This window comes from Mustela erminea, chromosome 3 (genome assembly GCF_009829155.1).
Source record: "Mustela erminea isolate mMusErm1 chromosome 3, mMusErm1.Pri, whole genome shotgun sequence".
Lineage (NCBI taxonomy): Eukaryota > Metazoa > Chordata > Mammalia > Carnivora > Mustelidae > Mustela > Mustela erminea.
The window spans coordinates 104,022,119-104,044,553 of NC_045616.1; the positions used below are offsets into that span (position 1 = coordinate 104,022,119).

At 38.7% G+C, this 22,435-nt stretch overlaps 1 protein-coding gene across 2 annotated transcripts; it reads right to left on the reverse strand.

Moving 5' to 3' along the window:
- Window positions 1-6,056: 6,056 nt before the first annotated feature.
- Window positions 6,057-22,229, reverse strand: NPM1 (nucleophosmin 1). Of its 2 annotated transcripts, XM_032337029.1 has the most exons (11): window positions 22,013-22,229; window positions 19,739-19,818; window positions 19,058-19,177; window positions 18,627-18,720; window positions 18,207-18,313; window positions 18,027-18,094; window positions 13,288-13,345; window positions 12,846-12,929; window positions 12,015-12,116; window positions 9,419-9,493; window positions 6,057-6,413 (listed from the first exon to the last, which is right to left on the reverse strand). In XM_032337029.1, the coding sequence occupies exons 1-11, from the start codon at window positions 22,068-22,070 to the stop codon at window positions 6,375-6,377; spliced, it is 885 nt and encodes a 294-aa protein (XP_032192920.1). In that variant the 5' UTR covers window positions 22,071-22,229; the 3' UTR covers window positions 6,057-6,374. The 2 variants fall into 2 exon arrangements, with proteins under 2 accessions (XP_032192920.1, XP_032192921.1); XM_032337030.1 differs by lacking the exons at window positions 6,057-6,413; window positions 9,419-9,493 and adding an exon at window positions 10,567-10,900.
- Window positions 22,230-22,435: the final 206 nt, after the last annotated feature.

Sequence of the window (22,435 nt, forward strand, 5' to 3'; positions counted from 1 at the left end):
GAAGTTCTCCTATATTAACTTGACACATTCATATTAACTTAATATGTAGCACTAATTTGGTAGTCACTTCTCATCAATTCATCCAATCACTATTTATTGACCCTACTGTCAGGCCATGGGTGAAGATAGACAACTTCCTCTTCTAAAAAAGCCACTTCACTTTTTACGGAAAATGAGAAGTAATGGAAGTCAAGAGAAATTCTAGCTTATCGGTGCTTTGAAGAAAACCAATGGGACAGAGAAATCCTCTTAGTAATACTTAGGCTAAGCTCCAGGGGTGAGGAGAGCTAGCCATGCAAAGGAATATTCCAAGCAAGACATCAAGTGCCTACAAGAAAAAAGTTAGGTAACAGGCATGATTAGCCAGGGGTGAATGGCAGAAGTTCAGGGTAAAAATAAGCAAATGCTTGATCCTACCTCATAGGTTCTCAGAGGCCAACAGGTAGCCAGTCTCTTTTTTTTTTTTTTTAAAGATTTTATTTATTTATCAGAGAGAGAGAGAGAGGGGGAGAGCGAGCACAGGCAGACAGAATGGCAGGCAGAGGCAGAGGGAGAAGCAGGCTCCCCGCTGAGCAAGGAGCCCGATGTGGGACTCGATCCCAGGACGCTGGGATCATGACCTGAGCTGAAGGCAGCTGCTTAACCAACTGAGCCACCCAAAGGCACTATTTTATGTACAATTTTTAAGTCCATCTGTTTCAAGTGTGCTCAGAGTTTAACACAGATCTATGTATGAACACCCAAGGCATCCTCCCCATACCCACTGCTGGTCCCAAATTAACATCTGTTGGCACTGATGCTACTACAACATAAACTGAACCCTGTATTATGTACTACTTTGTGGCCAGCTTCTTTTGTTCAGTATGTTTTTGAGAGTCACCCTCATTGTTGCTTTTATCAGTTTATTACCAAGTAGTACTCAACAGCATGGATATACTAATTTGTTTGGCAATCAGTGTCAAAGGCTTTGAAACTCATGGTCAAAATGAATTTGCTTTTCAAAAGCGTATCACGGATGCTAAAGGAAGGAATGAATTGGAAGGGTCCAACTGTGGCAGTTGGGAGGCCAAGGCTATGACCACCACTCTAGGCAACTGTAGCTTGGGATGGATGACTGTGTGCTACATCCAATTCCCAGTTGTCAGCTAGTAACTTACAATTTTCTGAGTAGATTCTCATCTGTTAACTGAAACTGAAAATCTTAAAGAGAGCTGAAAATGTATATTGACTGCTAGTGCAAGGGGATGTATACTCCACAGGGCAGTTAACTTTTTTGCTTTCTGACTGAACACCTAGAACTTTGGGACAGAGTATGTAGTTAAATGTTTTAGATTTCTCCTATCTTTTTGAAGTGTGAAAGTAATATACACCACAGCAACCTGATTATTTTCCACTTTTCTCCAACTTAGACTCACAAAATTCAAGGAGTTTGTAGAATACAAGTATTTTGGATACAGAAAAATAGAACCTCCAGCCTAAGAACATAGAACAGCCTCAAGCCTTCAATAGTAGACCCTTAGCACACACGAGGCTCAAAAATTTTCTCAGAACCAGCTCTTAGAACTTTCACAGCATTAAACAGGACCTCTACTGCCAAATGCATGAGTCAGGGAGCAACTGGCTCTGGCAAGAACTGGCTGGAAGATAGCCTTAGACTTTCTGAAATAACATTAACCCTTTATTGTTAACTATACTGGAATTTTAAAAAATTAAAACAAAAACAAACTGTAACCTTTTATTTCCAGAGCCCAGACTACTACCTTTTATTCAGCAACTCCATGTGTGGTGACCCTCAACTTTTCTTGGGGCATTTCCAATAAAAGCCCCACACCCTAGACTATTTATCTCCCTCATTTATGCTACTGGTTGTCAAGACCACCTAGAAGCTTCTACAGCTTTGTGACACTATAAAACTCATACTATTATTACTTGCATAAGCCCATTTAGACAGTCTGATCTGTTCTCCCCAAATGGCATTATTTTGTTCTGTGGTTGAAACTGAAGGCAACACAACCTTACATGACCAAGGTATCAAGTGAAGAGAAGCCTCCCTCAGTTACCCAAGTTACGTCACTGCCCTCTAAATGCTCTGACAACTCCATTACTTTTACAAAGGGTCTGATCTGATCATCCATAAAGTGAAGCTAATGATCGCCACCCACCCAGACTGTTCATAACTGTCATTCTTTATTTTACAAGATTTTGAGAGCAAGCAAGCATGAGCAGGGGGAGGGGCAGGAAAGGGAGGAGACTCTCCGCTGAGTGGGGAGCCCCATGCAAGTCTCCATCCCAGAACCCTGAGACCATGACCCAAGCTGAAAGTCAGACACAACCGAGCCACACAGGCGCCCCTGCCATTCTTTACAAGAAATGGATTATTCCAGGTCCGAGAAAGAAAATGAAGATGAACTTGGAAAATGTTCTCACTAGAAAGCAAGACACTATCTGACTACTAAGAGTCTGTGATGGTAGGAACAAGCTCAAATGGAACTCCCAACAGCCAAAAAAGATCTAAGAGCAAAATACCAATATATAAAAAAATCTGAATCCAGGATACTTAACTAAAACTACTTTCAGAGGTTGCTTTGATGAAAGAACATCAATCCATCATTCTGAAAATTAGTAAAGAACATCCAAATACTTGTTTTTTAAAAGTCAGGTAGAGGCAATACAAGTAGGGATTTTTCAAGAAAATGCCTGCAAATTGTGAACAGTATTGCTAAAGAACTAAGCCATTAAATATTTGTATCTTGGAGACTGGCTTAAGAAAGGGAAATAGTTATTCCATCAAGAAATGCTGTGAACTGTGTAAAACTGATGATTCAACAGACCTGTACTCCTGAAGCAAATAATGTATGTTTAGAAAGTTAAAAACCACCTGGTTTACCTACTATAAATTCCCCAAATTAAGGAAAATAAACCAGGTTTCTCTTACAGGTCCCTCTACTACTTTAAATCAAGATTTGGGGTGCCTGAGTGGCTTAGTTAGTGGCTGCTTCTTGATTTCAGTTCAGGTCATGTGATCTGAAGATCTTAGGACCAAGCCCCTTTTTTCAAACTCTGCTCAGTGGGGATCCTAGATTCTTTCCCTCTGCCCCTTCCCACCACCCTCTCTCCCCTTCTCTCTAAAATAAATCTTTAAAAAGAAAATTAGTACTAGGAGCACACCAGGGTAGCTTGGTCAGTTAAGTGTTTGCCACTGGCTTGCGTCATGATCCCAAAGTCATGGGATCAAGTCCCACATTGGGCTCCTTGCTCAGCTGGGAGCCTAGTTCTTCCTCTGCCTGCAGTTTCCCCTTCTTGTACACTCACTCTAACAAAAAGAAAAAAAATTTAGGGAGAGACAGAGAAAAAAAACAAAAAGAAAAAAAATTGTTAGGGAGAGACAGAGCCTATGTAGGACTTGATCCCAGGACCTTGGGATCATGACCCTGAGCCAATGGCAAACACTTAACCAACTAAGCCACCCAGGTGTGCCATAAATTTAAAAAAAAAAAACAAAAAGCACTGGGGACAAAGGGAAAGAACTGCTTTTTTCCTAATTAGTCTTAGAAAACTAAAAATGCTTTAAAAATCTTTAGCTTTCCCTAAGTACCTTAATTGTATTTGTTTTTTAGTAATTAAACCAATATTGATCTAAATATGGCCAATCTCACTTAACAGTATGTATTGCACAAGTGTTTTTTAAAGGAAGAATTTTCAGTCACAAGCCTAAGAGTTCAATTTTCAGATTAACATATTTTGTTGGCTGAAGTCCAGTATCAAGCACTATTAAGTGACTTCGGAGGCACAAGAAAACCTGCCCTACCTAGAATCGTTTACAAAGATGGATCTGATCGGCTTTATTTAATGTGCAAAAAACGACCACCAGTAAGGCCAACAGCTTTCCCTCAGAATGGGGAGAAGTCCTTTTGGTCTTCCTGATACATTAGGTACCCATCAGCTAAACCCAAGGGTTAACTCCTACACAATGCAACTCAAAAGAGTTCAGACCTACATTTTGGTTAAGACATTATATTCCAAGTATACATCTACTTCTGAACATTTTAAGTAACTAATTACATAATATAGTCCTACATCATCACATACTGTCATGCGAAACACTATCTGGCGAAGGAATGACTCAACTTTAATGTATTTAGTTCTTGGTAGCACTCTGTGGCACTCCTTAAGACCAGTAACTTTCAAATTCATGTGCAAGCTAAGCGTTTTGGGAGTCTATCAATTTAAAATATATGATCTTTTAAAAGTTAAGCATAAAGCATCCTTTAAATTTTAAGTCAAATTAAGAACGATGAACAGTTGCCATTTCCAACTGAATCTCCATTAAAATAAGATATAAAAAGAGAAACTACAAGCACATCTTGAAAAGGAAATTAAATAATCAATGAAGAAAACCAAAATCTAAAGTAAATGACTAGAAGAGACACCTGAAGCCTGGAAAGTGGGATTAGAAAGACTACTGCACCAACCCTTTCCACCCTCCATAGTAAAGTTACTCAGAGCGCCTGCTGGCTGGCTCAGCCCATAGGGCATCTCGAACTCTTGATCCCAGGGCCATGAGTTCAAGCCCCATGGTGGACATGGAGACTACTTTAAAAAGTAAAATGAAAAAATAAGGATGCTCTACCAAAACCATTACAAAGATTAAAAGGCTGATACCCGCTCATTCCCATCGAAGTATTTGGAACTACAGCCTCATCAAAGACAGTAATTCAACTAATCAATATAAGAGAGAGAGGGTTAAAAAAAAAAAAAACTTTGAGTAAACAATGCATGGGTGAAAGGGGTTTCTTCAAACTTCAAATAGTATGTCCCCCAAACACCAAAGAGCATTTGGAAGTTAATAAAACACAAATTTGAAGACATAAAATAGTCCTTTCTCCTAAAGTAAAAACAAAAAGCAATGATGGAAAACTTCCAAGAGCATCAAACCAAAGGCCCAAGAACAGACAGACTTAACAGGAGAGCAAAATCTCCCCCAAGAACGTTGCCCCAAACTAGAGACTCCCTAGAGAACAGACCCAGTCTACCCAGGGCCCAGAACAAGACAAATTATAAAATTTTCAGGAAACCAGCAATAGGGCACTCTTAATCAGTTCTCAGGAAAATTGGTCCTAGACAAACACATGAAAATGTAAACAGAGTAAGCCAGAAAGGGCACAATTAAAATTCTGAGAAGATTTAGCAGCAGTGAATTGTGTCAAAAATGGACTTTTCAGGGCGCCTGGGTGGCTCAGTGGGTTGAACGGCTGCCTTCGGCTCAGGTCATAATCCCAGACTTCCAGGATCGAGTCCCACGTTGGGCTCCCAGCTCCTTGGGGAGTCTGCTTCTCCCTCTGACCGTCTCTTCTCTCACGCTCTCTCATTCATTCTCTCAAATAAATAAATAAAATCTTTACAAAAAAAAATGACCTTTTCAGATTAAAAGTAGTCAGAAAATACTTCCTCCGGGTATTAGCCAACTACTGGGAGACACCAGAGCAAAACAAGAGGAATAAGAGTAATCTAACAGAACTATCATACAATTGGCACAGGGTAAAACAGATAAAAGATACCAAGAATTAGCCCCTAAATGTCCTTCTGTAACCACCACATGCAATAAATTAATCTTTCTCCTACAGATTTAAAAATGTGTAAATTATGCGCATTTTTGGGCAAACTAAAAAAAATCAACAGAATTCATCCTTTAGAAATTGAAAAAAGTCAACAGAATTCGTTCCCCTTTAGATGAAGAACCCACGTTGAGAAAAGCTGCTGCAACATGTTCAACATGCCAGATTTTACCAGTAAAAACTGGGCTAAAGTGGATAGCTGGTCTGAACACTTGGAAACACGCCTACATGGTCAGAATTATCATCTGTTATTAAGAAGTGGGAAGTTTTAAACATGTAATGCTCAAGATGAAAAATAGATGGGTTAACTCCAAGAAGCAGATCCATTTGGAGGGGTAGGGAAGGGATTTTAGGATAGTATTTGACACTTTTTTTTAACTATATACACTTATTTCTTTGACAAAGTATAAGAAGGGTAAATAACAGAAAGAGAAACAGTGCTACTTTATTAAAATACTGAGTTTATTTCACATGTATATTTTTGTCTCCCCACCATTTCCATTTGTCTGACCACCACTACTACTATGTCCTATCATAACATTCCATACATACTTAAAACCAAGCAAAGGGTGGAGTTCCATCTTTAAAAACTAAACAGGCATTTTGGACAACACATTCTTGGCAATGGAACCTGGACAACATTTATCAGACACGGTAGGGAAAGTTCTCACTCTGCATTATAAAAAGGACAGCCAGATATCAACTGTTACAGAAATGAAATAAGACGGAAAATTTTAACAAACTGTTTAAACTATTTTCTTAAAGAGACTTCCTCCACTGCCAGAGATCTTGAATAGCCTGGAAAAAAAAAAAAAAATGCGGTTAAAGAACCACAACACTTCATAGACACCAATAAATTAAACCATGTCTCTTTGTACAGTTCAACATATCTATTTTTCATCTTACCACCAAAAAGGTTCACTACATAATTAAGAACTAATTTCAACCAAATATATACTCAGGCATAATTTATTTCAAATACTTCAAATCAGACTAAAATCATGTGAATCTTTGTAATTAGAGTCAATGGTACTAGTATGTACCAAGAGCTTAGATAAATGAAATGCAAGAATAGGTAAGCCAGATAGGCCAATGTAATCTGCTTTAGGGCTGCCAGATTTAACATGGAGAAATACAGAACACACAGTTAAACACATTTATTTCTAAGCCTATGGGACACATACTAAAAAAAATTACATTTACTTGAAACACACCAGATTAACTACTCACACTTGCTCTTATCTGGTTTGTTAAATCACTGAATACCAATCTTCCAAGACATAATCTGTTTTCCATTCTTAAAATCTAATGATTTGATGTTGTCTACTGACAAAAGAGCATCTCTGTCCATTTCTATGTCCTCCTCTAACACATGATGAAATTCTTACTTATTCTCATGCTAGTATTAACATCCACGTAAAAGAATGATTATTCAAATGACAGTCTTGGCTAAGTATAGTTATTAATTATCCACTTCAAGTAGGCATTTCTTTTCCTATTCATAGATAACGTTCTTTTTTAAAGGCATCTTGAGATGCCCAGCTGCTCAGTTGGTGGAGCGTGTTACTCTTGATCTTGGGGTTGTGGTACAAACCCTGCAATGGATGGGAGGTACTTAAGAAAAAAAACCTTTAAAACTATGAATAAAAATAATAGCCTTGATATTTGTCAACTCTACAGCCTTTAACAAATTCCTTTTAAGACAACAGGAGTACATTAGAGTAAGTTTTTTGAACTTCTCTGCATTTACATAATCCTACTGCTAAACGTAGGCTTTATTCAATTAACCATTTAAAAATGTCACTAAGGGGGCACCTGGGTGGCTCAGTGAGTTAAAGCCTCTGCCTTCAGCTCAGGTCATGGTCTCAGGGTCCTGGGTTCGAGCCCCGCATCAGGTTTCTCTCTGCTCAGCAGGGAGCCTGCCTCCCCCTCTCTCTCTCTGCCTGCCTCTCTACTTGTGTTCTCTGTCAAATAAATAAATAAAATCTTTTTAAAAAAAGGTCACTAAGAACATTTAGAATCTTTTCTTCAGAAGTATGATTTCCAGGGCTTCAAATAGGAGTCTTGAAAAATACCATTACTCAACAGCCACAGGGTTTCAAACACAAAGGAACGGAGTATCAAACGTGAGTAAATCTCACAAAAATCCTCCCTCAGTTCAATATAAATGCTGAAGAACAATCTCATGACACTCAAGTCAAAAGAAACATAGGACACCACTGGGGCAGTGCTATGCAGAATATGAGGACAGCAAAACACCTTTTGTAGTATCATCACTGCTTTGAGTAAACATTTTATCTTTACAAAAACATTCACCAAAATTTCATCTGTTGTTTCTCCACAAAAGGCAGTACAATTGTTTTCATTAACTTAATTCAAGAGCGTTTGCAAAGATTTGCTAGTATTTCTCAAGTCCCATCTGGAAGGGATTTTATTAGCCAAATCCTCAGAAGCAACTCTTTTTCACTAGAAAAACTGCACAAGCAATGGAAAAAAATGTTTATACATTGTGACCTGTATCTGTAAGTATGCTGTAAAAACGTGAGGCATATTTACAGTTTTGATAAATCTATGTAATAGTGAGCAGAACTACTTTTCAATATTGCAGAAATTTCATCCTTGCACTTAATAGGCTTTCAGTCTTAGACTCAGAAAATACTTCTGAAAGCAGAAATTCAGTCATTTCAGCTGCCAAGACTGATATACTGGGTGGAAGTCCTTTACATCTTCGGTTATTTTTTCTTCCCCTGAACTGTTCTTAATTCCAGGTTTATTTCACCACTTCCTTTGGTACTAGTGGAAAAAATCATTTGTTTTGTGCTTCCTTGTTAGTAAATGCTGGTTTACATCTTACTTTCCACTACACGATATTGAACTAATAGCTGCATACTGCAGTTTCACAAGATTTTTGTGTAACAGATGTCCACTATTCAGAAAATTCACACTTGTACTTTGGGGTTCAAATATACACAAACAGAACAGCAACCAAGAGTGCAAAACTGTATTTCATCATTTCACAGCCATGTCAATTATGGCTGACCTCATAAATAGTAGTGTTGAAATACTGAATGGGTTTCAAACTGGACATAAACAGTACTGCCATTTAAGTCATAACTGGCAGAAAATAAACTCAAACTGACAAAATTTCCTCGTTTACTGAGAAAAGTTGAGGCTTGGGGATTCTTGACAAAAGCCGTTTAACAGAGTGTTCTGTATATAGAAGACGCCTAGGAACCTTACCTGTTTTTACGTTTCCCTTTATAATCTGAGTCAGCAACCATAAATAAGACAATAAAAATAAATGCATTTTTTTTCTATTGACAAAATAACACATAATACAAAACTTAACAGATGACTCAAACTAAGATATTGAATATTAACTACAATTAGGCTTCTTGCTTCCAGATTTTACACTTTAGGTTGATTTCAGCAAAATGTGCTTCCCCTAAGACCTATGCAGAAAATGGTCTTTTCTGCCAACTCACAAGAAAGCCAAAGTCCAGACTACCTCTAGTACTCAAATGGAGCAGCAAGGAAACCACAGAATACTACTTCCTTAACCAACAAAGCACCAAAATTAAAAGTGAGTTCAGGAACCAAAAAGATAATTTACCCACTATTATCAAAAGCTGAGAAAAAAAGAACTGAAGAGTTATCTTCTCAATCTCTCCCAACTAAATCCTTAAAAGTTTCCATGTATTTAATCTGAAGTATTGTCTGTGGTTAGGAACCTTTTAAAAGAAGCCAATACTTAAATAAGTCACAGTAAAATATTTGGTCTTATGTCCTGAAAATTCAGTTACCTCTTGGTCAGTCATCCGGAAGCAATTCTTCACATAATTGATGAACTTGGCTTCCACTTTGGGAAGAGAACCACCCTAGGAGACAAAAGCATTATTAAGGTTAAGTACAAAAACACTGTTTTTGAGATATTATGAAATTCCTCACAGATTTTCATGCTATTTACAAACATCACTGGTTCATTTCTTATCAATTCAACTCTTTCATTTTAATACTATTTTTAGACCAGAAACACCTACTGGGCAACGAGATGTAAGAGCTAGGTCTTCCATTAAGGAGAGTTCCATGATGTAATGTACACTGGGTTTAAGACTGATGAATCACTGAACTCTACCTCTGAAACTAACACACTGTGTTAATCAATTGAATTTAAAGTTAAAAGGGGGGAAAAAACCTTAGGTCTTTCATAGTAGTCCCATACTACTACGTTTATCAGTCTCGAATTCTCTCCAATTTTAGACGATATATTTTGTCTAAAAATACAAAATATAAGCTACACTTGAGATTCTTCAGACCCTCAAATGTCAACTGCCTGACATTATATATACCACCCAGAACCAAATACAAAACAAATGTATATCCTTTTTTGAGTACCACATACAAAGAAATCGAAATTGTTTTAATACTTACTAAAAACCTAGGTTCAGCACAATGCTAGCCTGGGAGTCAGTTCAGGACGTTTATGAAGTCGAATGGAAGGGAAAATTAGCCCCACATTTCACTAATTGTAACTTGGAACCTCCTTCATCAATTATGGATACGGGGAAGAAATCATTAATACTACTAGCACCAAATTATTTTCAAAATATTTCATCACCAAGTATTTCTAAACATAGCAATTACCGCAAAATACCGAGATGTTCATATTCAACACTACTTCTGAATTATCTTTTTTACACTAAGTAAAAAACTTAGTAACTAAATTTATAACTAAATTTTAATTTTCATTTAAATTTTTCATTTAATTTTCATTTAACCTCAATTTTCTACACATTTTAAAAGATCAAGGTCTCAAAATGCCAAAGGAATCATGGCACGAACAGTTTAGGGATCAGACATATGGTGTAAGATAGTTAAACTACCTCTATAACCTAGAAAATAAACCTTACTGTATTTTCCAATTTTTAAATTATTGTCACATACATTCTTATTTGATTCATTAAAATATTTATTGATCAGCTAGGGAGATACAGAAGTGATTGAAACATCGTCAAGAGTGAGGCAATTGCACACATAATAGAAAGCCAAGTGTAAGGGGTCACTGAAATCACAGCAGTCAAAAGAAATGTGCTTTAGGAGATCAAGAATGAGATTGCTTCCAGCCTGGAAGGGGGTGTGGGTGGGTGGCAAATCAGGAAAGGGAATTTGAAACTTCAGTCTGGATTGTTGATGACAGTCAGTATGGACTATATTTGTCTCTCCTTTTCCTCTCTCCCCAGCTTTGGGCTTAATTTACCAGTAGTGCCCAGGACTGTTCAATTCGCCTGTAATTAAATCAAGGAGATAGGACCATATTAAAATGGGGGGGGGGGAATCTAAAAGATGTCATTTTAGCATTGTATCCAAGGGATAAAAATAAAGCTGTGTTACCAGAACCTAGAAAGGTATACCATAGAAACAAAGCACAAATGAACACTTCCTGGTTCTAAACATTATTTTTCCAACTGACTCTTCACTGCAGAAGGCCATCTAGCAAAGCCAGGTAAAACTTAGCACGGGAAAAACATGGGGAAAGGAGAGTCATCAACTTTTCATCACCATCCCGTCTTTACTCTCACTAATTGGGGTCTTATATCGCAATTCACAGAATTATAGACTTTCTCAAATGTTTCAAAACATTTGAAACTATTTATTCCATATTCTACAAGTCCAAGTTCACTAGGGTTTAGTTGAGCTCACCAATCAAGCAACACGATGAGAGCTAACTTCTCACATTTCCACTAAGACAAAAGGCTTTTAAATTTAAGTGTTATTAAAGATTCAAGATATTTTCACATATATTGACCAGTAATATCTCAGTATAAAAAGCAAACAGAAAAAGACATTTTCCAATTTGCTGGAGTCAGTCATGAAGTATTTTTTTTAGCTACACCACCAAGCAACAACACTGTCTCCACTTTTCCAGTGGCTTACAATTTTCTAAAACCCAAACGCCCTCTGCTGGTTCTGTAGCATCTTACAACCAAAAAAAACAAGCAAAGGAATCTAGTGAACTTTTAAAATTAATATATAATGTATTATTTATTTCAGGGGTACAGGTCTGTGAATCATCAGTCTTACACAATTCACAGCACTCACCACAGCACACATTTAAAATCAGAATGAACCTTAAAACAAATTTAGTTGTATTTCTTTTATAAAATAAAATACAAGTAAATTCAAGTACATACCAAAAAAAATCATGAAATTAGAAACAAATGTGAAAAAACAAGTAATCCATTTCTAAAAACAAAACAACAGAAAAACACAAAAGGGGTAGGTGTAGCAAGAAAAGAAAAAAAAAAGGAGCAATCTAGTTCCAAGCCTTCACAACAGTATTACCTTAACATAGGGAAGAATAAACCTATCTAGTTCTTAAAGAAAGATCCTTTTACTCACTTTTTCTATACTTGCTTGCATTTTTGCTTTAATGTCTTCTACAGAACTAGGTCCTTTCGGTGTCTTGGGAGTCTTTTCCTGTTTTTTGAAAGATTCTTGACCCTGGGCGGGGTGGGGGGGAGAAAAAAGATGAACTTCAAAAGGTCCTTAAGAGTATAGCTCTTAAGACCCATCCCCTATCTACCTGGTTTTTCTCAAGAAAAATCCCTCTTATTTACCATCCTTCTTTATAAAATGTACAGAGTTGCGCTGTTATTTCAAATTAACATCTGAACAATTGTTTTTTATCCTTAGTATCATCCCTTAAGAAAGGATAGGAGTACTTTTAAGCTTGCTTTTGTAAATTCAACACCAGATCTGTTGTACACTTAGGTAAACTGAGAGGAAACCACTTAAAGGTTTCAAAATTAAAACCCAAAGGCCCCAAGAATGAAGCAAGTAAATGCAGCTTGATGTGCTGGAGGCCCATCCTGCAGCTTCTAATAATCTCCAAGCCCAGGTACTGTGGTTCTTTTAAGCTGTCAGATCCTAAAACACAGCTAGGGTTGAAAAACTGTACCATGCCATAAAATACTTTCAACAAACTCCTTACACGACACAACTGTTTGTAATGCAATAAAAATCTTTCTGTTGGCATCCTCCTCCACTAAAATGCCAACAGTCATACATAGGACAGTAATTACTAATAAGTATACTTTGGCTCTTTAAGACACCAATTACAAGGGTTCTCCAAACAATGTCAAATTTCAGACTAGCTTCTTCCACAGGAGAACTTTGTAGTTTTTTAACTACTACAATGGAAGCTGCATTTATGTGTATGGTGTCACTTACTTTTGTTCTTGGTGTTGATGGTTTTGAGTCTTTTCCATTCTGGTTTGATTTCTGTGCATTTTTGGCTGGAGTATCTCGTACAGACTGCAATTAGAAATTAATCTTAATCACTGCCCTCTCTGAAACAACAGATAGGAGTGCAAATAAAACTTCCTTAAAACTATGTATGTGGCAGTCAGGCTAAGACAAAAGCAGTTATTCTGACAAAAGGTGTAAAGAACTAATAAAGTGGGAGGAGGCCCCATGGATAAAGAAAATAGATCATTCTTCACTACTAGGAAAGTTTTTAGGATGACAACCCTACTCAGGACTAAAGTAAGTATGAGATCAACTCCTCCCAAGGCAGCTTTCATTAACTACAAAAGAAGTGAAAAGCACTAAAAAATTTCCTACATTTCTGTTATTAGCTGTTTCGGACCTCATACCATTGTATCCTACTTACTTTCTTTACTGGAGCCTTTTCTTCAGCTTCCTCATCATCAAAATCATCATCATCATCACTACAAATGAAAAGAGTTATTAATACTGACTCAATGCACTCACATAAGCCAAAAAACTATGTAGAAATTGGATGAACCTACAAGTTTTGTCTATCAAGACAATAACTTTCAGACTTTTGGGGAATGACAAAAAGAATCAGAAGCAGGATCTTGAAGAGCTTTCTGCACGTTCATCTTCATTACAGCATTATTCACAATTTCCAAGAGGTGAAGCAACCCAAATATCCATTAACAGTCAAATACATAATAAAATGTGATATACACAAATTAATGGAATATTCATAGTTATTACTACAATATTCAGATTTTTGGGTAAGATTTGAGGGAGACAGAGCAAGCATGGAGTGGAACCCTCTAAATCTCAGGACCCTGAGGATCATGACTGACCTGAAATCAAGAGTCAGACACTTAAACAACTGAGCCACCCAGGCGCCCCTGGAATATTCACTTTTTTTTTAAAGACTTTATTTGACAGACAGAGATCACAAGTAGGCAGAGAGGCAAGCAGACAGAGAGGAGGAAGCAGGCTCCCTGCTAAGCAGAGAGCCCGATGTGGGGCTCGATCCCAGGACCCTGGGATCTTGACCTGAGCCAAAGGCAGACACTTTATCCCACTGAGCCACCCAGGCACCCCTGGAATATTCACTTTTAAAGGAAATCTGTTACATGCTAAACAAAGACGAACCTTGAAAAGACGGTTAACTGAAACAGAACAGTCACAGAAAGACATACTACATGATCCCACTTAATGAGGCATCAAAAGTAATCTTTATACTCCTAAGAATCCAAAAGCGGATCGGTGGTTGCCAGGCGGCTCCAGACAGGTGGAGAATGGTAGAAAGGAGTTTTCACTCAGTAAGTATAATTTTCAATATTAAATAGGTAAGAGTTTAAGATTTATTACACAACAGTATAAATATGGTTAGCACTCCTGAACTACACACTTAAAAGATGGTTAAGATGATAAACACTGTTCTTTTACAAATAAATGAGTTAAAAAATTGGAGGTCGTAGTTTAAAGAAATTAAATAGAAACGTATCTTGTATTCACACATCAGTAGAAATATTCTAAAGTGGCAATTCCAAAATAACCTACAGATTCATCACAGTCCATAAAAGTCCCAACTGACTTCTCTGTAGAAAATGATCCTAAAATTTCTATCAAAATTGAAGAACCTGAAGCAGCCAAAACAATCTTGAAAAAGAACAAAGTTGGAAGATTCACCTAGTGTTTTCAAAGAAACCCACAAAAACTATGAAGCAACAGAAATCAAATTGTGTTTTACCAGCACTTAATACACACACATTAATAAAACTGGAGAGCCCAGAAATAAACCCACATATTTATAGTAATTGTATTTTCAACAGTGATCACACTATTAATTCAATGGCAAAGAAGCCTAACAAATGGTGCTGGGACAACTGGAAATCCACATGCAGAATCTTAAGTTGGTCCCCCTAACTTCACACCATACACAAAAACAGACTCAGAAATCTATCAAAGATCTAAATATAAAACATAGTAAAGATTTCACTAGAGTTGGCAATTGCTTCTTATGTTAATACCAAATGCACAAGCAGCAAAATAAATAAAATGGACTTCACAAGTCATTAAAAACAAAAACTTAAGCTTATGTGACACTGTATGGTCAACTATGCTTCAATTACAAAGAAAGCAATGAGGATACTAAAAACTTTTGTGCAAAGGATACCACTCAAGAGTAGAAGACAACCAACAGAATGGAAGAAAATATTTGTATCTGATAAGGTGCTTGTCCCAAAACAAAAAAAAACCTCTTACAACTCAAATAATATCAAGACAAGTACTAGTAATACTACAACATGCATGATTCTTTTAAGACTCAAGACATCAATCACATACTATATGTAAAATTCCATTTACAAGAAATATCCAAAATAGGCAAATCCATAAAAGACAAAGTACATTACTGGTTGAGTAGAACTGGAGAATATAAAGGTAAGTTATAATATGGTTTCTTTCTGAAGGAATGAAATGGTCTGAAATTGTGGTGATGACTGCACAACTATGCAATTTAAGAACCACTGAATTGTGCATTCTAATTCTAAACTGGTGAATTTTAGGGAAAAATTTGAAAAGTTCATGTAAGTATTAGCTAATAGCAAATCTAATTTATATTTTAATTACCTCAAAAACTAACTTTTATACTAACCAAAATGTTTTTTTCTTTTCCACACTAGTTTCTGAATTAAGCAATTTCATCTACTTGCACCAAGAAAACACCCATCTTTCCAGAACTGGGGTAAATTAAGGACTGCCAAATATCATGTAGTACAGGCAAAGCTATATATACACTGTCCTTAGTGATTCTGTCAATTTTGGCTTTAGAACCCAATCCCTGTTATGTTCTTCCCCACACTAGAAACAAGATGACAAGAATTTCTATAAAGCCAATTATCACAAGCAGTTTTATTTAAGTATCCCTACTTATACATTTATCTGACCACCCACCCTTTCTTCCCTTATATGAAAACTTAGTAATCTGAACCTTGATTAACATCTGCATATATTTATTTCACTCCTCCCTCACTACCCAACTTAAAGACAACTTAGAGGAAACATGGAAGAACACAAACTCTTCTACACTGTGGCTGTATCAAGAAACCCATTTTGGGGTGGCTGGGTGGCTCAGTGGGTTAAGCCTCTGCCTTCGGCTCAGGTCATGATACCAGGGTCCTGGGATCAAGCCCGGCATCAGGCTCTCTGCTCAGCAGGGAGCCTGCTTCCTTTCCTCTCTCTCTCTGCCTGCCTCTCTGCCTATTTGTGATCTCTGTCTGTCAAATAAATAAAATCTTTAGGAAAAAAAAAGAAAGAAACACCCATTTTAAAGACAGGAAATCTTTCGAAACCCAAGCAGAATAAAGACAACAACTGGGTCCCACTCCAAAGCCTTCCTAGAAGGGATTGTTTCCTCACTGAATAGGTTATTGGACATAAACAGTAAACCTACACAAAGGCAATGTGAGGTCAAGGACTAAGTAAAAGTCAAAGCACATATACCATTCGGGTTTCTCATTTCTATTTTAAGTCCATTTCCCATTCTTCTCCTGGGGTGTATCATTTTAATTCTGACTAATAAAAACTATTCCCCAAAGTAGTTAACAGTGAAACAACAACTATATTGTTTCTAAGTCTGATATGCAGGTAATCCTGCATTTTTTTAAGCATTCAACTCTTTTGTCTTTTCCTACTTTACAGCCTTCACTGCCATGCTTAAATGGCTTTTTTAATAACTACCAGCTTGGCTAGTTGAGGTTACTGAAAACCTAACTCTCATATTTGATCATTACCTAGTATGTGTTTGACCTTAAATTCTTCTTGAATATATTTATATATACGGACCAACCTGGGAACTCAGGAAAAAAGCTGACAGATAATTAAAAGTTCAACTTATCAAAAGTTACTGATATTACTGCATAGGAAAGACCAATTACAAACAACATTATATTTTTTAGGTGCATATAACTCTACCTCAGCCTGATCAAGTTTAATAGACCTATCATTAAATTGTTTCCACCCCAATTTTAAATCCTCCACGAACATCCTTATTCTTTTTAAATACTGTATTTACAGGAAAGAGCTCAAGAGAATGTGACAGAGACAGGGTGACAGTGAGCACACACACATGAGCACCCACGAGCAGGGGAAGGTGCAGAAGCAGATTCCCTGCTGAGAAGCCTGATCCCAAGACCCTGGAATCATGACCTGAGCCGAAGGCAGACACCCAACTGACTGAGCCACCCAAGCACCCATTCTTCTTTTTTTTTTTTTTTTTCATTTATTTGACAGAGAGAGAGATCACAAGTAAGCAGAGGCAGGCAGAGAGGGAGAAGCAGGCTCCCTGCTGAGCAGAGAGCCCGACATGGGGCTGGATCCCAGGACGCTGAGATCAAGCCCCAAGCCAAAGGGAGAAGCTTAACCCACCGAGCCACCCAGGCGCCCTCCAAACACCCATTCTTAATCTCTTTTAGAAGAATCTTATTTTACCACTAAGGACCAAAGGACCAAAGAATCCTAAGCCAAAATCCTTTGTGAGGGGAAAAAAATCATGAAGTAACAACTTACAAATGACTGTAGCTGGAATTATTCAGATTCTTTCTACCCAAACCATTTATCATATAGCCTTCAATAAAAAACATACCAGCAGACCTGTTATCACAGGTTCACTAACTCTTCCTCAGAAAAACGCTAGTCAGGGCTCCTGGGTGGCTCAGTGGGTTAAAGCCTCTGCCTTCAGCTCAGGTTATGATCCCAGGGTCCTGGGATTGAGCCCCACGTCGGGATCTCTGCTCAGCAGGGAGCCTGCTTCCTCCTCTCTCTCTCTCTCTCTGCCTGCCTCTCTGCCTACTTGTGTTCTGTCAGTCAAATGAATAAATAAAATCTTTTTTAAAAAAAAAAAGGCTAGTCAAATACATTTGGGAAATACTGCATATTCTTTTAAAATCTGCAATACACTGCAGCACTGTAAAGGCTCTTAATCCCATAACATTCTTTAATTCAGCTATTTTAACGCGAAATAACAACCACTGGCCATTTACCCTTTAATTATATTAATTTCACAGGACGACTCTAGTAAATAATTTCCATAAACTAAACCCCGGACACCTGTCAAGCTTCTAAGAGCATACTACTTATACTTACTCTTCATCATCATCGTCATCATCATCATCTTCATCATCATCTTCATCAGCAGCAAGTTTTACTTTTTTCTTAAAGGAAAAAATATATCTATAAATATATACACCCTTATACTCATGAACAAGTACTAGCCTTTATCACAAACTAAAGGCCAGAATAAGATATCCGCCATATTTCACCTACCTGAGGAACCTTGCTACCACTTCCAGGGGCAGAACGCTTTCCAGATATACTAAGGAGTTTCACGTCCTCTTCCTCTTCATCTTCTGACTCTGCATCTTCCTCCACAGCTAAAATAAATTTATTATCCACTATTAAAACTCAACTGACAAGGAAGAACTCAGGAAAAAAAGGCGTAACATACAGTAGTGAGCATTTAAAAACAAAAATCTACTAGAAAAACAGCAAACGGCACAGAAATTTTTTTAAAAAGGACTTTGCAAGGCTAATACTCTCCTAGGTTTTAATGGGGGGGGAGGCTTTTCCAGTTATTTCCATGTGAATGATTTCATAGACAAGAGTATTAAAACTACTGAACAAAGTTCAAACACGGAACAAAGCAACTGCATTTGAGAATGAATAGCCTAATATATAATAACATACCTACTAAGTGCTGTCCACTAATATGCACAGGCCCTGAACCACATTTCAACCGTAAGACCACAGGTGGTGTTATTTCAAAGCCACCAAGGGAAACCTAAAAAGGAGAAAATTTTTAAGGTTAAATGTTCAGTATAAAAACCTGTGCACGACAAACTTGGAAAAATGTTTGCATTAATAGGCATTACAGGCAAACTCAAGCCAAATGAACAAACCAGTGAACCCGTTTTTCCACTTCTGACAAACAAGTAGCAAACCACTATGTTCAAGCATTGAACATTCAACCCCACATTGAAAGAAGACACAGCTACTGCTACTAGTAAGAACCAAAGGAAATTCCTCCTTTCTAAGTCCCCGGTCTAAGTTAAATGACATCTATTTTAATACAACAGAATCAGACCTTGACATAAATTCCCAAGTTTAAGTGCCCTTACCGTTGGCTGTACAGACATTTTCAAAGTTGCCAGTGTGACTTTAATTGGACTGCCTTCATAATTCATTGCCTCTGCTTCAACAATGTGCAATTCATCCTTTGCACCAGCTCCTAAACTGACCTGTGAACAATGAGTATTTCAGCTTAAGTTTGCATTTTACAATCCTCCAAAATTTGTCTTCTAAGAAAAAAAAAGGCAATTATAAAACTATTATTACCACTGATAAAAAAAACTTTATTGTGTACAACATTCAAGTTTTATGTCGCCTTACCAATCAATTTCTAATATCTGATACATTTGAATAAATGCATAGAAATGTATTTGATGGCATAGTGGTGGTAGGTATCAGTTACCCACAGTATGGATCACCTAACATTTACTGGCCGCCTATCACAAGTTAGGCAGTAAGGCTATAGGCCTTACTGTAGAGTACAAGAAAGATTCATCACTGTCCTAAAGGGTTTTATAATGCAGCCAAAGAAACAAAGTACATAAATATGGAAAGTTGAACATTAGTGTAACTGAACTTCACATGATTACCAACTGAGAGGTAAAGATGCCAAGTGCACTATCACGTATATACACTACTCAGTTATAAAAAAAATATTATCAAAGTGTTAAGTCACACAAAAAGAAATAGGCTGATAACAAGAAAAAGTTTATTTTGGAAAATGTAAATACCGTTCTTAAAGATAACTGGTGCTCATTTTCATCATTATCCACTTTAAAGTGATAATCCTTGTCAGCCTTTAGTTCACAACCTGTAAATAAAACAAAAAACAACAAAGAATATCTCTGAAAACTTTAAGGGAAGATGACTGAACAAGTTTTCTACTGTTCTAGCTACCAAAAGGCAGGGCAGAAGTAGCTCTTCCTGGATTTCTTGAACAATTGTCTGTAAACATCAAATAACATCCACACATGGCTTTATAAATTCCACTTTCCCACTATACTATCTCATTTTTTTTTTAAAGATTTTATTTATTTATTTGACAGAGAGAGATCACAAGTAGGCAGAGAGGCAGGCAGAGAGAGAGAGAGGAGGAAGCAGGCTCCCTGCTGAGCAGAGAGCCCGATGCGGGACTTGATCCCAGGACTCTGAGATCATGACCTGAGCCGAAGGCAGCGGTTTAACCCACTGAGCCACCCAGGCGCCCTACTATCTCATTTTTTACTACACTACTATTACCACTTTTGGTAGAAACAGGCCCGAAGACCAAGTAAATCTGGAACGGAAACCTGTATCTGAAACTAAGTCTAATGTACAGTATTGATAAAATCCTACTATTTAAAAAAGATGAATTATCTACCTAAGCACCCAAGTGGCAAACTGAAAAATGAGAATGGTTACACGAACACCTACATGAACAGCTTATACTTATGAGAAAAACTACAAATGTAAAAAGAACCAAAACTTACTACAGGGATCAATATCCCTATCTGAAGTTAACAGAAATGATATACATTAAATTATGCTCAGAAATTATATTTAAGAATAGACATATACCGGGGATAGTTCAGTAGAAAAGATTAACACAAAAATATGGTATAAACTGATCAAAAACCCTGGCTATTCAAAACGGCTAGAAATAAAAGCCTTAACGTACAGTGCGAGCTATCTACTCCCATTCCATCAACAGGCCATCAGATAACATTTTAACTAAATGATTCCATCTAACTGCCATCTAACAGGTACTGGTATTCAGACGCCTCAATGTTATCTCAATTAACAAATCTCAGCATGATATATAAAGAACAAACGTGGGGCAGGATTTGCACTTACTTCAAAGCCTGACAAAAAATAGAGCTTCGACAATCTCATGAGGACTGAAAACCAAAGCTGGGCTCTTTCTACTATGGTACTGCGTTCTGGAGAGGGGAGGGAAAGATTGCTAAACAGTACTAGCCCTTATTGACCCTACACACGTTTCCCATCTTTTCAAAAGAGCGGTTTGCTCAACGCGTTACAGAGGGCAGTTTCCACCAGCCTCCCTCCAAAAATAAATAAATGAAATAAAGCACCAGCTCCAGAGGCAAGGGTCTTGGTTTAAATCTACAAGCACAACCTTCGTTAAGTCACTTCAGTTCTGAGCATCAGCACCGTCATCTGCAAAGTGGGCTAACTCAATCTACCAACGTGAGAACAAAAAATAAAAGCGCTCTATAAATGAGAACTGCCATCACAGACTTTAAGCACTGAACAAAGACTCCCACAATCTTGGCTCCACCAGCCGCTCTACCCAACATTTCCCGCCCAAGAGCTTCAATTAAGCCCCAGGATGCCGGGCTCCGAGGTGACAAGACACCAGGTAGACCCGGATGTAGTGCCCACACCCCCTCCTTCCCCCAACCACGTGGCAACCACGTGCTCCCAGCGGTTGCGGCCTCCCCACGCCGGGCCGCGCCTCCCCTCCCCCCGCAACCGGCCGAGGCACCGGGGCTGAATATCGGCCCTAGAGCTCCGCACTCCTGAGGCCTGAGGACAACGCCAGGCTCTAAATACCCTTGCCCCCCAGAAAACAGGACCATGCCCCACCACGGATTCCCACAACCTCCAGCACCAAGGCCGGGCCCAGCATGAAAGACACCAGCTAAGAATCACAAGCCTACGAAATCACACAGCCCAAGAGAAAATCATGCCGGTGGCTCTACCGCGTGCCCCCAAATAAAGCCGAATCCTCAGCCTGTTGGTTCTACGTTACCTCAGGCCCCGGGCCTCGGATCGCTCCTGCCCCAGGCTACAGGCAGCCCCTCCTTCCAGCGCTTCGAGCTCCAGCTCTCCTTTTCGGACCTCCCATTTCTTAGGCTGCAGGGCCCCGGCACCTCGCTTTCCTCCCTCAGGCCTTCCAGCGTGCCTAGCTTTCTCTACCCGCCCAGGCCTCAGGAAGATCCCCGCCCCCCCACCTCAAAGCCACCAGGCCCTGGACGGCCTCGCCCCAACCTCCCAGCACTTACCGAAAAGATAGTTCTGGGGCCTCAGGGGGCTCATGTCCATATCCATCGAATCTTCCATGGGGTGGTGGCTCGCACTTGGGTGGGAGAGAAGGCGGACGGAAATAAACGACTACTGTTCACAGAACAGCCGCGCAGGACGGAATCACACCAGGGAAAGGACGCGGGCTCCCTGCGCACATATATAGCATCGTGAAGATCTCGCGAGAGCTTCCGAAGTCCCGTCTCCGCGCGCGTGCTCGGGAGGCCCCCTCCCCCGGACGGTCCGTCTCTCGCGCAAGCGCTCTTCAACCCCACTCCTTTCCACCTCGCCCCCCACCTCCTCCAGGTACTTCGCGGGCTCCTACCGAGCACGCGCACTCCTATCCCGGCCCCACCCCTCCGCCGCTGCCGCCTGTGCGCACGCGTGCTTTCCCCTGGTAGCGC